The following is a 17687-nucleotide window of genomic DNA, read 5'->3' on the forward strand; positions in this document are numbered from 1 at the left end:
TATTTTAGCAAAACTTTGTGAAATTTATGTACTTTTCTAAAACATGTGATTTATGTCTTCTAAACCATGTAAGCATAAACCGTATTACAACCACTGTACATTTGAGTAATAGTGGATAAAAGGAATAGTAACCATCTTAACAGGTTCCTTAAAAACAGTACTCACTAAATGACCAATGAGCATTTTGGGTTTCTATCTATTTTTCTAGCATTAAGAGATGAGGTTAATACTAGTAATGGATATTAGACAATCCCTATTCACAAACATACAATGGTTAATGAGTGTGGGGGGCATACACAACAAACAGAAGCAGTAAAATAAACAAGTATAGATGTAAGAACACAGGAATGCTCAAATTGTAAACTGTTATCACTTAGAGAAAACTCTGTAAAGGGTGCACCTTTAACTTAAAATAGGACAGATGATACACATCTTCCTAGAGAGGTGGGTAAACCTTTTAATAAATTGCTTTACTGAGATATAGTTCACACACCATAAAAATCGTTTATGTCAAGTCTGAAATTTACTGGGGTTTAGGATATTCAGAGTTGTGCAACCATCACCACAATCACTTTATTTTCATCACCCAAAAAACGAACCCTGTATCCTGTTGCCATCACTTCCAAATCCTTCCATTCCCCCTCTAAGCTTAGGCAACAATTAATTTATTTTCTGTCTCTGTAATTTTCCTACTCTGGATATTTCACATATACAGAATCACATAATATATATGTATGGTCTTTTTAAACTGGCTTCTTTAACATGTTTTCAAAGATTATCCATTCTCTAGGATGCACTAGTACTTCACTCCTTTTCATTGCTAAATAATAGGCCTTTACTGAGTACATAGACATATCTCATTTTGTTTATCTGGCTTTTATTTGATGCGTTATTTAAGTTGTTTCCAATTCTTGGCTATTATAAACAATGCTGTGACGAACATTCGCATACAAGTTTCTGTATGGACATATTTTCCTTTCTCTTCGACATGTATCTGGAGTAGGTTTGCTAAGGTATATGGTATCTCTGTTTAACAACTTGTGGAACTACCAAACTGTTTCACAAGGTGGTCTGAACCATTTTACAGTCATTTGACCAAGAATGAAAGAGGGTGCCAATTTCTCCATATCCTTGCCAATACTGGTTGTTGCCATTTTTTTTTTTTTGCAGTTTTTGGCCGGGGCTGGGGTTGAACCCACCACCTCAGGTATACGGGGCCGGCGCCCTACTCCTCTGAGCCACAGGCGCCACCCAGTTATTGCCTTTTTAATTAAAGCCATCCTAGTGGTTGTAAAGTAGCATCTCATTATGGTAGTGATTTGCATTTCTTTAGTGACTAATGATGTTGAGCATCTTTTTATGTGACTAGTGGCTATTTGCATATCTTCTTTGGAAAAATGTTTAAGAGCTTTTGTCCATTTTTCTTTGGAAAAATGTTTATTAAGAGCTTTTGTCCATTTTTAAATTGGATTTTTTTAATTTTAAGAGTTTTTTGAAATATACATTCTAAGTACAACCCCTTATCAGATATGATTGGCAAAGATTTTCTCCCATTTTATGGGCTGTCTTTTAAGTTTCTTGACATTGTCTTTTGAAATACAAAATTTTAAAGTCCAATTTGGCTGTTCTTTCTTTTGTTGTCATATTTTAAAAGCCTGGCCTAACCCAAGGTTATAAAGATGTACTCATATCTTTTTCTAAGAATTATATACTTTTAGCACTTACACTTAGGACTATTGTCCATTTTGAATTAATTTTTGTGTATGGTGTGAGAGGGGTCCAACTTTACTCTTGTACACACGTGCAGAAACAGTTCTTCTAGTATCATTTGTTGGAAAGGCCATTATTTTCCCACTGAATTACCTTGGAACCTTTGTTGAAAATTAATTGACTATAAATGGACTTTTAATTCTATTCCCTTGACCTACATGTCTATTCTTATGTTAGTACCACACTCTCTTGATTACTATAGCTTTGTAGTTAAGTTTTGAAATCAGAAAGTATGAGTCCTCCAATTTGTCCTTCTCTTTCCAGATGACTGGCTATTCTGAGTCCCTTGAATCTCCATATGAATTTTAGCATCAGCTTGCCATTTTGCAAAAATGCCTGGTGGACTGTGTTGAATCTGTACATCAATTTCGAGGGTATTGCCATCTTAACAATAGTAAGTCTTCCACTCCATAAATGTCATCATTTAGTTGACATCTCTTTCTTCCAACACTATTTTATAGTTCTTAAAGTACAAGTTTTGTACTCTTTTGTTACATTTATTCCTAAGTATTTTATTCCTTTTGATGCTATTATAAATGGAATTGTAGTTGTAAATTTTTTTCAGATTGTCCACTTCTAGTGCGTAGGAATACAATTGATTTTAACATATTGATCTTGTACACTGCAACTGTGCTAAACTATTTATTTAGCTCTAATAGGTTTTTCAGTGGATTTCTTATATAGGACCTATATACAAGATCATATCTACAAACAGATATGCAAAGTGAGACCACCCATCTCTAGGTATTAGGTACAATGTCAGCTATGGGGTTTGCATAGGAGCTTCTATTCTTACCTTGTTTGGGTGTTTAATTTTTTCTTTAATCATAAAGGGGTGTGAATTTTGTCAAATGCTTTTTGTCAGTGTGTTTCAAAAGGTCATGCGGTTTTGTTTCTTCTCTTATGATGTATTATTGTGTCAAATCAAGCTTGCATTCTTGAGATAAGCTGCTTTTACACATGGTGTATAATCCTTTATATTAACATATGTTGGCCAGGTACCGTCCTAGCACTCTGGGAGGCTGAGATGGGTAGATTGCCTGAAATTACAGGCTAGAGATCAATCTGAGCCAGAGCGAGACCCATCTCTAAAAATAGCCAGGTGTTGTGGCAGTTGCCAGCTACTTGGAAGGCTGACTTGAGCACAAGAGTTTGAGGCTGCTGTGAGCCGTGACACCATGGCACTCTACCACGGGTGACAAAGTGAGACTCTGTTTCAAAAAATATATATATATGTTGCTGGATTTTGATTTGTAGTATTTCTTGAGGATTTCTGTGTCTATTATCATAAGGGATAAAGAGCTATGGTTTTATGTCTTTGTCTGGATTTGGCATTGGCCTCACGGGATGAGTTAAGAAGTGTTCCTGAGAGTAAACTTGGGTAAACTTTTGAATGTATTTCAGGACAGAAGTCTCAGAGTGAGAGAAGAGTATCAGGAAGTAAGCGTAGGTGAACAGAAAGTGAACAGTATGGAAATACAACAATCAAAAATAAATATGGGCCATACCTAAATTTTATACTTTGTTTTTTACCAAAGGATATGAGATAGCACTAAAGTCACTGAAAGTTTCATAGAAATGTGTTGGGTTTTTTATTTTTCTGTGAGATAGACTCTCACTGTGTTGCCCTCAGTAGAATGCCGTGGGGTCACAGCTCGCAGTAAACTCAAACTCTAGGGCTTAAGCAATTCTCTTGCCTCAGCCTCCCGAGTAGCTGGGACTATAGGCATCCGCCACAACGCCGGGCTATTTTTTGATTGCAGTAGTCGTTGTTGTTTAGCAGGCCTGGGCTGGGCTTGAACCCACCAGCCTTGGTGTATGTGGCCAGTGCCCTACTCACTGAGCCATGGAAATATGTTTGAAAGAGCAATTACTGTTAAAGATTGTCGTCGGGTTAATAATTTCCACTCCATAAGCATGATATTCCATAGGCATCTGAAATCTGGACATTGCACACGTACCTAAAATTCAACATATCCAAAACTAGTCATCTTTTCCACAAACCTACTTTTTATCCTACAGTCCTTATCTTGGCAGAATACCACCGTTCGTCCAATCACTCCAGCTAGAAATGCAGGAATAATGTTGGATTTTTACCCCCATGCCCGTGACATCTGGAAATCACTAATCCTTAACAATACAACTTTTTTTTCTTTTTAAAAAATTTTAATTATTATGGGTATATAATAATTGTATATTTTTATAAGATACATGAGATGTTTTGATATAAGCATAATGTGAATTAATCAAATCAGGGTAATTGGGGTATCACATCAAGCATTTGTCATTTCTTTGTGTTAGGACTATTCTAATTCTACTCTAAGTTATTTTAAAGTATACCCTAACTTATTGTTGATTATAATCATTTTGTTCTACTGTCAAATATTGTTCATTCTATCTATCTAAATAACTTCTTTCCTCGTTGCCATGGTTTGGTTCGGTTTGGTTTTTGAGACAGAGTCTCACTCTGTGTCACTGCCTCAGCCTAGTTCACAGCAACCTCTAACTCTTGGGCTCAAACAATTCTCCTGCCTCCACCTCTCAAGTACCTGGGACTACAGGTGCCCGCCACCATGCCTGGCTAGTTTGTCTATTTTTACTAGAGATGGGTGGTCTCACTTTGCACATGCTAGTCTTGAACTCCTGACCTCACCCTCCCAGAGTGCTAGGATTATAGGCGTGATCTGTAACTTAATATTTCTATAATTTGTTACCCTCTCCATTTATACTTATTAGGACTTAGTTTAGGGGCTTCATTAGCTCTCAAGTTAACAATTTTCATGGCCTAGTTATGATTCTTAATTTACTCTTCCAATCTATCCTCCAGGATGTCAACAGTTATCTATTTTTTTTTTCAATTTTGAAAAGAAAGCTCATAAAAACTGGGTCATGGTATCATCACACTGTTCAGTGATTATTTTACTCTCAATGATCTTCATTTAAACAAGGGGAGAAGTTACACAAAGTTCTAAAATTATTTTACAATGCCATTACAGCAAAACCTCACCAATTAAAGGAACTATATGAGGGGAATGAATGTGCTAGTTTGAAAAATGATGGCTCGGTGCCCATAGCAGAGTGGTTACAGCACCAGCCACATGCACAGAGGCTGGCAGGTTCGAGCCTGGCCCAGGCCAGCTAATCAACAATGACAACTGCAAAAACAACAAAAAAATAGCCAGGCATTGAGGCAGGCACTTGTAGTCCCAACTACTTGGGAGGCTGAGGCAAGAGTATTGCTTAAGCCAAGAGTTTGAGATTGCTGTGAGCTGTGATAGCATAGTACTCTACAGAGGGCAACATTAATTAAAATTAAAATTAAAAAAATAAAAAATGAATTTTTTCCCCTTCTCAATAGACTTTATTTTTTGAGCAGTTTTAGATTCACAGCAAAAGTGAGCAGAAAATGCACAGAGTTCTCACATACCTCTGCTCCCCTTCCAGCCTCCTATTACGTTCTGTACCAAACTGGTACATTGGTTACAACTGTGGAACCCTATAGTGACATATCATTATCACAGAGTCCACAATTTACACTAGTGTTCACTCTTCCTGATGTACTTTTATGGGTTTGGACAAATGCATAAGACATGTATGCATCATTATACCTATAGCTAGGAGAACACAGAATAAGATACACTGTTCCAAAGATCCCTCAGGCTTTGCCTGTTCATCCCCCTTTCCTCCCAACTCTGGCAAATACAGGTCTTTTTATTGTCTCTATGGTTTTGTCTTTCCCAGAATGTTACATAGGTGGAATCATACAGTAGGCAGCCTTTTCAGATTGGCTTCTTTCACTTAGCAATATGCATTTAAGTTTTCCCCATGTCTTTTCACAGCTTGATAGCGCATTTCTTTTGGTGCTGATATTCTATCATCTGGATGTACCACAGATTATTTCTCCACTTATCTACTAAAAGGCATGTTGCTTCCAAGTTTTGGCAATTACGAACAAAGCTGCTTTAAACATCTGTATACAGGTTTTTGCACGGACATAGCTTTCAACTCATTCTGGCAAATTCTAAGCACATGTGCTGGATCGTATGGTAATTGTATGTTTAATTTTGTAAGAAACTTCCATACATCTTCCAAAATGGTTAGACCACTTTGCATTCCCACAGCATGAATGAGAGTTTCTGTTACTCTATATCCTCCAGCATTTGGTGGTGTCAGTGTTCTGATTCTAGCCATTCAAACAGTCATAGAGTGGTATTTTGGTGTTATTTTAATTTGCATTTTCCTAAAGACATTTGCTGTGGAACACAGGCATCTTCTGAAAATGTAAAACCAATCTTGGTTTAAGACCCTATAATGGCTTCTTACTGTCTATGGAATAAAATTCAGACTCCTTAGAAAGGCTCCTAAAATCATGCATCTCTCCTTCCAGTCCCATTTTATTCATCTATATACCTTACCCCTTATCCTACAGCGCCTTTGGAACTTTTACTCTCTCTATCCTTCAGCCTCTAATATTTCTAAGTATTATTGCTCTGCTCTTCTCTACTCATTACTGTCCTAACCCATGGCTACCTGACAAGCAACTAAACATTTTTCAAGATTCAGCTCAAATATCAACTATTACCAAAGCCTTTTATATTTACTCTTTCGCACCACTACCTATATCACCATATATTGTAGCCGTAACAATCAATTTCATTTTCTACGTAGCTTTCTTGGCCTACTAAGCTGCAGAGAGCATATGTGATTTACCTCTCTACTACCTGGCACAGTGTTTTACACATATTGTTACTCATTAAAGGTTTATGCAAAAGAATAAATTATTTCTGCTCACAGTTGATGCTTAGAAGAAAACTGTGATATATAGGTAGGGTCTTGTCCCTGTTTTAGAGATGAAAAAATATTTAGTTATGCTCCAAAAGTTTGTCTGGAGGGAAATATTTCTTCCCACAGCAATCAAGTTCTGACTCAGTCCAAATGGAGCCCATCAAAGTTTATCCAACTCATAACATACATGGACAAACAGGTTATTTCTGCTATAATGTGAGTTTGCATAATACTAATAGGAAATACAATTAATTAATTAGGGAACCTGAACTGCATTGTGCAGACTGCTAATGGTCTTAAAAGAGATAGCAGCATAGGAAGAAAAGCCATTGCTTGCCACACAGCTGTCTTGAATATTGTTAAACTATTTATCAAAATAATGAGTACTAAATATAATAAGTACCATATTAATAGTGCTGCTGGAAATAGTGGTAAAAACCCATTACTCTTAAATAACAGGTAAATAGCTATCATGCTTAGATTTTGTTATATTCTTATCTCTTTAATAGCAAAATAGCTGTAGAAAAAAATGACTTTATATAGAGCCCTTTCCTCATCAAAACGACTGCTTTTATAGTATTATTTTGGATAACGTGGATTCATGAAAACCTATTTATCACGCTACATCAAAGAATTATCAGTGTCTGTTTCCCCAAAGGCAAAAGCACTCCTACTTACACCGTAGCAGATCCAGAAACAAAAGCCAGGTTTCAGGAATGTTGAAATGAACATTCCAGAAATAAAGGCATAGGTGACCAGGCATAGGCATTCACTAGAGGAAATAAGCAGCATTTCCTTCACTACAATGATCTTCCGAAGTAACATGTGTATCCTATAAAAAATTAAGCTGGGGGACAGCAGAAGGTAGCAGATAGATTTGGAAATTGTCATCTATAATGAAAATGGATAAAGTGATTACAGGCTAGAAGACAAAACAAAACAAACAGAAAAACCAGTACAAAAATAAATGTGCTAGAACTTCCACCGCAAGTCTCAGTCCAGTCAATGGAATAATTTCCAAAAACCAAAAAAAGCCAAGGGTGGTAACCAAAACTGAAAATGTCTGCCTCCAGAAAACAGTTATACGTCTCAGCCATAGAAATCACACTGTATCAGAAGACAGAAAGAGGCCAGGAAATCTGGTTAAGCCAGACTGGAGGACTAAGGACTGACAAGCAAATGGTAGCTCCACAAGGTCAATGATGTAGCTAGTACTAAAAGCTGGGTCCACAGACTGCTTCTCAAAGTAGTGTGTGGCCAAGCTTGCTTGAGCATATTATGGGACCTATAATGATGGTAAATGCAGGGACAACGGAGACTCAAAGATGGGATGCAAAATGATGCGAGAGCAGGTAAAAAACAGAAGAGTAAAAGGAAAGAAGGCAGGTAGAGAGAAAAATATTTCCAGAATTTTAAAAAATAATTCAAAAGCATACCAAGCTATCAAGAGTAATGGCATCAAAAAGCATTTCTAAATGAATTCCCAAAGCATTTCTCTCATGTCTTATGAAAAAGTTCTGAAAGTATATCCACCAAAAAAATGAAAGGGAATTTAAAAATATTTTAAGGCTATAATAGCACTAAGTAATTTCACTATTTTAGAATTTACTACATCCTCTGTTCTAAAGAAGCTTAGCCACGTAAGAGCAGTTTCCTTTTAAAATTTCCCCCCAACATAAAGATATCCAGAATGTGACGTAGCCCTTAAAAATGCTGACATAGATCCGCATTTACAAACGTGTGAAAACATCCCTAAAGTTTAAAATACAACCTACAAAATCAACCGCCTAATGCGTCTGTAGCCTAAACTCTTATTCTGGAGTCAATGTGCAAGTGGGACTGCAGCGAGCGTCTACGCAAGCACATCTACATTGGAAGCTCTCCTAGCCCTTGCTCCTCCAGGATCAACTTGAACTACCCAGACGCACCAGCCTGAATCTGGAGGGCAGAGTTCGGGCTCCCCGTAAAATCAGCACCTGTCGCGGACTGGGGGGTAAGGGGGAAGTCTACGTCGCGCCCGCGGATGAACGAACACTGGAGCGCGTATCCTGAGCAAAGGCTGCCCGCCGTGCCAGTCCCGAAGCAGGGGCGGGTATGGGGGGGCGCACGGTGAGCGGCGGCGGCGGCGGCGGCGGCGGACGGGGCGCGATCCACAGCCCTGAGCCAAGTGGCCGGCGCGCCTCTTTGGCCCAGCGAAGGGCAGCTGCGGCAACGAGGCCCGGGTCAGCGGCCCCGGACCCCGTGCACTCTCCCCATCCTCCCCGCTCGCCCGCTTGCCCTCACCGGCAGTGTAGTCCACTTGCTCGTTGCACACTAGACTACTTCGGGACGCGCCACCCTGCGAGCGACGCCGCGACAGGCACCGAGCCGCAGCGCTCCGCGGCCGCCGCGCCCCCTCCCCTTTGTGACACCCCTACCAATCGCTTGCCGGTGCTCACGACTCCCTCCAATCAGCAGGGGAGAGGGCGGGGCTTGGCTGCCGGTCGCCGGCGGTTGCTCGGAGTCGGGGACTCCTTTGCGTTCCGTGGTTGTTGTCGGTTACGAGAGGCCCGGATGTTGACCCTTTATTGCTAACAACAGTGACCGCCTGACTCCCGGGCCGCTGAAGGTCAGCCGCACGGCCTGCTGGGAACGGCGGTGGTGGCGACCAATGGACAAGGGGGTCGGGAGCGCCTTCGTTGAGACCCACTGACGGCCGTCTTTTTCTTCTTTTTTTTTTTTATATAGTCTCACTATGTCACCCTCGGTAGAGTGCTGTGACATCACAGCTCACAGCAACCTCAAACTCTTGGGCTTAAGTGATTCTCTTACCTCAGCCTCCCAAGTAGCTGAGACTGCAGGCGCCCGCCACAACACCTGGCTTTTTTTTGTTGCTGTTGTCGTTGTTTAGCTGGCCCGGGCCGGGTTCGAACCCGCCAGCCTGGGTGTATGTGGCTGGCACCGTGACCACTGTGCACGGGCGCTGAGCCCCAGAGGCCGTCATTTAGTTCCCAGCAGTCGCTGCCACTTTGGGGCTGGCCTGCCCTGAACAAATTCCCTTTCCTGGTCTTCATCGTCCCCTAACGATTCTGGCCTCAATAGCCTCATCTGAAAATTGGGGGCACTGCCATGCCTGGTTGAAGACGAGTGAAAGCAGATAACCCTCTGGAAGCCTGATCCTCTTCACTGAGGACTGTAGGCCAGGCAGAGTGGGCACCCTGGGGTCAAACGCCAGCGTTTGATGAGCCCAGCCACTCTGTTCCTGCTCCCGTTTCCAAGATGCTGAGCTGCAGTGTAAACTGTGCCCTCACTGCTTCATTCCTCACAGAGGTGGCTCTAAACAGATTTTCCAATTCCATTAACCTATTTAAAAACTGACAATTACTCATTCCCACTCTCACTGCAGGTTCACTCATCCTTATCACTCAACTTGTCACTCAGAACTAACACCTAATCTCTGTCCCCCATTCTCCCTCCTTCTCCCCTGAGACTGATACCCTACCCACTAATCTCCACAGTTCAAAAAGCTATTGTGCATACACTGAGGTGTGTGGTGAAGCACTGGACTTTCATTCCTGCATCTTTGTTGCCACTGGTTCCTTTTTAAACTACACATGCTTAATGCTTAATAGACTGGAGACCTTTGAGGACACAGATAAGATGGTATGGTAATCATATCTGCACACCCGAGCCCAGAAGAGCATCTGTGATGGAGGCTGACTGGGTAAAAAATCTAGTTTTTCATCCCTGCTTCCCCACTTCAGTCACTCAGAGAATTGACAGCATGGGCTTTGGAATCAGGCAGATAGGTTTAAAGTCTTGGCTTCCAATATTGAAGCTCTGTTACCCAGCCACGTCATTCATTCTCTACATCATTACCACCACCACCATCATCATCTGTTTTTCTTTTTTTTTTTTTTGTAGAGACAGAGTCTCACTTTATGGCCCTCGGTAGAGTGCCATGGCCTCACACAGCTCACAGCAACCTCCAACTCCTGGGCTTAAGCAATTCTCTTGCCTCAGCCTCCCAAGTAGCTGGGACTACAGGCGCCCGCCACAACGCCCGGCTATTCTTTGGTTGCAGTTTGGCTTGGCCGGGGCCGGGTTTGAACCCACCACCCTCGGTATATGGGGCCGGTGCCCTGCTCACTGAGCCACAGGTGCCACCCCATCATCTGTTTTTCAAGTACAAGGTAACTACAAGTTAACAAGGGCTTTTATATATTCTTTACCCAACAACCCTCCAAGGTTGGTATTGAAATCTCTAGTTTACAAAGGAGGAAGCAGAAGCTAAGAAAGGTAGAACAACTTGCTTATAATCAAACCACCTTAAGTGGGAAAGACGTTTAAATCTGGGACACAATACAAAAATCCAATCTCACTGTTCCACAGTGCTTCCACATTTTAGCCTCATCTCTAAAATTAGTGTATTACCTATCTGGTAGGCCATGGAGACTGAATAAAATAGTACGAAAAGTGCCAACTATGGGAACTTTGGGGGGCCCTAAGTTCCCTCCCCTTTCCAAGATGGTTTGCATATTTTCTAACTATCTCACCAACCCCCTAAAATCAGTCCTAATGAGTGGCAAGTAGATCTGGATGCTCCAAAGGAAAAAAAAAAACCAACATATTTAACAAATATTGATTCAGACCAAGAAACTGTATCTACAAGTAACCTAAGGAAGGGAAGGAAGATGCACAAATAAATGAATAGGGAAACAGAGGTAACCAATAAGTGCCTCTTCTGCCACTCAGTCACTCTCACAGCAGAGTAGGGCAAACCACTGATCTGGGAGCTGTATAAAATTGTTGACTCTGTATATGAGTAATTCCAGCTTCAATCTTACGGTACCCAAGGAAGAAGTTAGTAACTTCGGGTTTGGTGAGGCCAATCTGGCCAGCCTACATGATTGTGCCATGATTATAGACTGAACACTCAACAGCAAGACAACACCACACCAAAAAAAAACAAAGACTAGAACAGAGGTGAGCCATCCATATGGCCAGTGGCTACTGAACTGGACAAGGCAGATACAGAGCACTCCCATCGGTGCAAAGTTCAACGCAGCAGCACTGCTCTAGAAGCTGACATTTCCATCCTTAGCACTTCTCTCTGTTATCAGGGTTCATTCTGCTGCCTCTACAAGACAAAGATGGAAATGGATGCCTTAGAGCCAGGGTCAGCAAACTGTTTCTGTAAAGGGGCAGAGAGAAAACATCTTAGGCTCTGTGGGCCATCCAATCTCTGTCACAATTACTCAACTCTGAGTAGGAGGCAGGTCACAGACACAGAAGCGGTCATAGACAATACATAAATGAATGGATGTGGTTGTGTTCTAATAAAACTTTACTTACAAAAATCAAGCCAATGGAGGGGCACAGTTTGCCAAACCTTGCCTTAGAAGACTTATAAAGGCATCTTCAGAATTCAGTACAATCAGTGGAAATCTCTCATATTGCTAACACTTATGAAGGATAAACTCATTTTCCTTCTCTTTTACCTTTCCAAGCCCTGCATTAGGGCTCCTATTCATGTAATGAAGACTCCTGGTCAATTCCCTGCCCACCCATGAAAACCAAAATAGATTTCTTCTCTAACAAGCCCTAAATCATATGGTGACCATACCAAGGTGAATTAAAGCAAATTGTAATTAAAAACCAACCAACCAATCTCTGTGAAACATTTATTTTTGTTTTATGGTATTAAGCATGATTAAAATCAGTGCAGAAAAATACTAAGTACATTGGGTAAAGGTGAGCTAGGCATTATTGATAGTATTTGCTTTTCTTAATCCAGTTAAGACCATGAGTATAGAAGACATCATCACTGACTCAAGGATGCAGCTGAAGGGTGAGACGTGAACTGCTCTACTGGCCTCCAAAGGCGTTCAGGGGATCATCAAATATGTCAGACACCTTGTGTTCAGATCTTGGTTCAGGAGCTGCCTGTGTAGACCGGCTTTTTGGTTTGCTTGTTTTAACTTGGACACCAGAGGAGAAGATATCATCTTTAAAAAAAGAAAAAAGAAAAAGAGTTGCAAAACAAGCAAGAAAATGGGTGCTTTTAAGACACATCAAAACAAACCATCAAAGACCCAATTCTGGAAATAGTACAGATATCCAAAGATACTAACATAGAACTCAAACTTCTTAAATTTTCGGGTCCTGGCTCGATTAGTAATTAAAGTTTATATTTACATACAAGTCACAATTCTCTTTGAGCACAATTCTCTCAGCTCAGAAGGGTGTGTATGTGCACAAACAGGAGAGGAAACAGGGAAGGGTACCTGATCTCCACAACTCAGCCCATGACCTTACTGTATGTGACACTGGACTTCTACCTTCTTTTCACATGGGGTTTTAAAAGGCAAGAGCAATAAAAATATGGAAAAGGAAATCCAATATAGGATCCATTCTCTTTTAGAATAAATTCATGGATTTGAGGCAATAGTTAAAGTGTATCTGTAAGTACACTTGGGTTTCGCTGACTCTAAACCAGTATTGTTAGACTGCTAGGATTTCCTACCAGGATTTTAGCAGAAATTTGTACACAGATCTTAGGGGTAATATAGAAAACTTAGAAACAATCTAGATTATCACCAATAAGTTAATGGCTGAACACAAAGCAGTAATACACAACCATTGACACAACAGATCTGTGTGTACTGACATGAAGAGACATTCAGTGAATAAAAAGAGAACAGATAAAGTGTATTCTTATTTTTCTTAAATGAGTATATATTGGGCCAGGCACAGTGGCTCACGCCTATAATCCTAGCACTCCGGGGGGCCGAGGCGGGTGGATTGCTTGAGCTCACAAGTTCAACAGCAGCCTGAGTAAGAGCGAGACTGGGTCTCTAAAAAATAGCTGGGCACTGTGGCAGGCACCTATAGTCACAGCTACTTCGGAGGCTGAGGCAAGAGACTCACTTGAGCCCAAGAGTTTGAGGTTGCTGTGAGCTATGATGCTATGGCACTCTACCGAAGGTGACAAAGTGAGACTCTGTCTCAAAAAAAAAAGTACATATTTATATGTATACAAATATATAAACATCACCATGTCTGAAAGGATATACATGAAACTGTTAAACCTAGGGGTTATCCCTAGGGGTTGTTTTTCACTTTTTACATTTTCTGAATTACATGAATCCACTGCATTAGGCATGTACTACTTTTCTGGTCATAAAATAAACAAATGAAGTCTCTTTTGCACCCTGGTAGTGAGAAGCAGAGGGAAACAGCATGCGACCGGCTGGGTGAACACACCCAGGGTGGCTCTGTAGCACCAGCAGTCCCCCACCTAGGCTCAAGGTCTAGACTGGGGGTGGGGGATACAGTAGGCAGTGTCTATTTGGCCTCAGACCAAGTCCTCTCTACCAACACAGGTATTATCAGAGGCCATTTAAGGGGTCATCAAGTCTTTAGTCTGCCTATTAACAAAGTAGAAGTTGTATCCTGAAGGGGAGACACGTTCATATACACTGAAGACCTCTGCAAGACGCAAAGTGTGAGTTATAACCTACTCCCCTGTAGAGCCCTGCCCTCCTCCCCACGGGCCACTGACACATACACCCAGCCAGCTGCATCACACCCAAGGCAGCCACCTCAGCCCACTTCAGCATGTGGAGTAGTAGTTTCCTTTCAGAGCCTCAGAGTGTTTGCCACAGATGGTTGCCAGGGTACACTAAGATAAAAGTTAAATTATACTTAAACCTCAAATCCTGGGTACCTCAGATTCCTTGATGTCCATCACACCAAAAAGTTCTTCACCAAAATGACCAATCCACTTACTTATCTACTCTCAGCTGAACTCAGGATTAAACAGTATGCCAAAGGAAACCCTCAAGGGAGCATTTTCCAAAAAAGGGCCAAGTGACAGAATGATAATGATTCTCTAGGCCAAATGTAGAAAGGCAAACTTAGGGCAGTGCCTAAGTGGCTCAAAGGAGTAGGGCACTGGCCCCATATACCGGAGGTGGTGGGTTCAAACCCAGCCCCGGCCAAAAACGGAAAAGAAAACTTACCCATATCATCATCAAATATAGACTTGGCTTCCACTTTCTTTTTGGACTTTTCTTTTGGTTTTACAGTTAGGTCAGCAAAGATATCAATGTTATCATCAAATAAGTTAGATTCCAATGTTCTCTCCTTTTCTCTTGTTTTCTGAGAGGGTTTAGTTGCTTCTGTAGCAAATATATCATCCTTATTAAGCAAAAAAAAACAAGGAAAATAATTATGTCAATTTTTTCTTTGAACTAAAAACACTTCACCAAGGGCGGTGCCTGTGGCTCAGTGAGTAAGGCCCCAGCCCCATATACCAAGGGTGGCAGGTTCAAACCCGGCCCCAGCCAAACTGCAACAAAAAATAGCCAGGCGCTGTGGTGGATGCCTGTCGTCCCAGCTACTCAGGAGGCTGACACAAGAGAATCACCTAAGCCCAAGAGCTGGAGGTTGCTGTGAGCTATGATGCCATGGCATTCTATGGGTGACAAAATGAGACTCTGTCTCTAAAAAAACCCCACTTCAACAAGATAAGGAAATGCAAACTGCTGGGATGTTGAGAAACAGCCACAAGATCCCACCCCTCTTTCTGAAATATGAGCCTATGGTACCCAGATGCTCAGTAAACACATCTGTTGACAAGATGCCACCAAAGGCCTTACTGCCTGCGCTAAGTCATAACCTCCAACCAGGGCCTATTTCCCCAAAACCAGAGGTTAAACACTCAGGTTGGACCAATAGAGATTTATGCATGTCAAAGAGAGGCAAGCAAGGAAGCTGACTACAGCAACCATCCATTGAAATAAAAAATCAAACTAGAAAAACTACAGAATTCGGCTGGGTATGGTGGCTCACACATGTAATCCTAGCAATCAGGGAGGATGAGGCCAGACAATCACTTGAGGTTAGTTCAAGACCAGCCTGAGCAAATTGAGACTGTCTCTACTAAAACTAGAAAAATGAACAGGCATGGTAGTGCACACCCAGCTACTCAGGAGGCTGAGGCAGGAGGATCATCCCTTGAGCCCAGGAGTTTGAGGTTGCTGTGAGCTAGGCTGAGGCCATGGTGCTCTAGCTTGGGCAATAGAGCAAGACTCTGTCTAAAAAAAAAAAAAAAAAAACAACTATAGAATTTGAGACCTTTATCAATGATGATGGCCAGCCAGGAACGATACCCTACATGAAACAACAACAAAAAACACTTGTGAGTGAACTTCAGACTTACTAATAAACTTAACATAATCTATGGCCCAAATGAACTAATCAGATATTCTCCTTAACACAGAACCAGGCAAAAAAACATGTCATGTCCTGTTACCTCAAAAACATCCTGAGTTTTTGATACGATATCCTGCTGGCTATTGTATTTTGACTCTTTCTTCTTGCTTTTCTGATCTGTAAAGAGATCGTCCTCATCTTCCAGGAGAGGGAAAGGATTTGTTTCCTTTGCGGGTTTTGGTTTAACGGACTGAAAGAGATCATCATCGCTGCCTGCCTCTCCGAGAGCAGGGAACATGGCGCTCTTTTCTTTATTTCCCCCTGGCAGGTTGGCCAAGTTCTCTGCTGCTTTTGCCTTGGTTTTTGTTCTCTCTGTGGAATGAGAGCCAGTGGCCTTGGAAAAGATGTCCCCAGAATCAAAAAGGTCAACTTCGCCTCTGGGATGATCCAGATACTTTGCAAAAGGGCTCCTGTCCACTCCACACATAGGACGGCCTTCCCAAGGTGGGGCAGCAGCTGCCTCGGCCTCCTCAGAGCTATCTTCTCCACTGCCTGCTCTAGGCAGTGGCTGGCAGCCATTTGGCGAAATAGTCCCATCTGCCAACTGGGAACCGGGTCCTCTGGGGATGCCCATGTAGGCGTCACTGGACTCCTGGGCAGCCAGCCGCCTAGCTGCTCGAGTCTGCGGTCTGCGTTTCCCTCGCATTTTGACACGGCTCTGCAATGGCAAAAAACCACAAGTTGATCTAATGGTAAAATAAAAGGTGTTCAAAGCTACAAAAGCAAGAATTGGTGACCCAAGATACTGTGAGGTTATTGGGTCTATTTCAATCAAGGTATTATCTAAGACACAGAAGAGGTTATTTTTAAAGATTTTCAAAGGAGTTGAAAATCCTAGTACTCCAACAAGGCAGTTTCAGTTCTGTTTTACATAACAAACTCACCTATTGCCATAACCCTGGAAAGCAAGCACTGTGCTTTGTATCCCACAACCCTCTCTGGTCCCAACTCTGCCCTTAATTTAAATGTGGGTTCAAAACAAGAAAGAATTGGAGCATTCTGATACTGATATTTGTTAGGAGGCTAGTCTAAGTTGAGGCTCCAGGAGCAGGGAGACATAAGACAATAACAAGACATAATCAAAGCTGATATTTTCTCCAAGTTAAAAAACACTAAATTGTGGTGGCTCGTGCCTGTAATCCTAGCACTCTGGGAGGCTGAGGTGGGAAGGTTGCTTGAGCTCATGAGTTCGAGACCAGCCTGAACAAGAGTGAGACCCCATCTCTACTAAAAATAGAAAAACTAGCCAGGTTTTGTGGCAGGTGCCTGTAGTCCCAGCTACTGGAAGGCTGAGGCAAGAGGATCACTTAAGCCCAAGAGTTGGAGGTTGCTGTGAGCTACTACTACAACACCACGGCACCCTAGCCGAGGCCAACAGAGTGAGACTCTGTCTCAAAACTAAATAAAAATAAAAAACCCTAAATTTAAATGTTAAATATTTCACATTAAAAATATACGGCTTAGGAATTATAGCCCTTACTGTAACCTCAGAACACGAGTCACTTCATAGCAATGATGCAGTATTTGATATTTTCCAAAATATATAATCAAGTAGAGTTTTTGAGAAGGTACTTTGGGCAAAGTACTTATTTACTTTCACCTATTTCAAGGGAATATCCCAAGTAATTTTAGGAAGTAGCCAATTTAAACTTAAACAAATAGAAAAAGCTAACAAAAACTATAATAGAGGAAGGATGTTTTATTTTGCACAGGGAAAAGAGGTTTGGAAACATTTACATTAATGTATTTGCCAGGGTTGGGTCATCCTGGGTCCTGTCACTTACTTGGAGATCAGCTAAGACGACGTTCTAGAGAGGGGAGACCAGGTAGAAACAAGAAAACCAGTTGAAATGAAAGGAAAACCTCTGAAGGCT

General features: G+C 41.6%; 2 protein-coding genes across 11 annotated transcripts in view; both read right to left on the reverse strand.

Annotated features, from left to right (window-relative positions):
• The window catches only part of ZFAND4 (zinc finger AN1-type containing 4), a 96723-nt gene extending 87730 nt beyond the window's left edge, over positions 1-8993 (reverse strand). Inside the window, exon 1 of one of the 8 annotated variants that reach the window (XM_053582405.1) lies at positions 8973-8993. Coding sequence is in view for 1 of the 8 variants with exons in the window: in XM_053582398.1 (XP_053438373.1) it covers positions 7234-7287 (54 nt within the window). In the remaining 7 variants the exon portion in view is untranslated. Of the gene's footprint in view, positions 1-7233; positions 7340-8483; positions 8795-8838; positions 8941-8972 lie in introns of those variants that run through there. The other 7 variants (XM_053582408.1, XM_053582399.1, XM_053582404.1 and 4 more) reach the window with 7 other exon arrangements.
• Positions 8994-12207: 3214 nt separating this feature from the next.
• The window catches only part of LOC128580509 (WASH complex subunit 2A-like), a 63337-nt gene continuing 57857 nt past the window's right edge, over positions 12208-17687 (reverse strand). For all 3 annotated transcript variants that reach the window (XM_053582423.1, XM_053582425.1, XM_053582424.1), the window contains exons 29-31: positions 15854-16471; positions 14559-14736; positions 12208-12542 (exon numbers count right to left, since the gene is read on the reverse strand). In XM_053582423.1, coding sequence (XP_053438398.1) covers positions 12403-12542; positions 14559-14736; positions 15854-16471 — 936 coding nt within the window. In that variant the 3' untranslated portion in view covers positions 12208-12402. The remainder of the gene's footprint in view (positions 12543-14558; positions 14737-15853; positions 16472-17687) is intronic.

This window comes from Nycticebus coucang, chromosome 3 (genome assembly GCF_027406575.1).
Source record: "Nycticebus coucang isolate mNycCou1 chromosome 3, mNycCou1.pri, whole genome shotgun sequence".
Classification (NCBI taxonomy): Eukaryota; Metazoa; Chordata; class Mammalia; order Primates; family Lorisidae; genus Nycticebus; species Nycticebus coucang.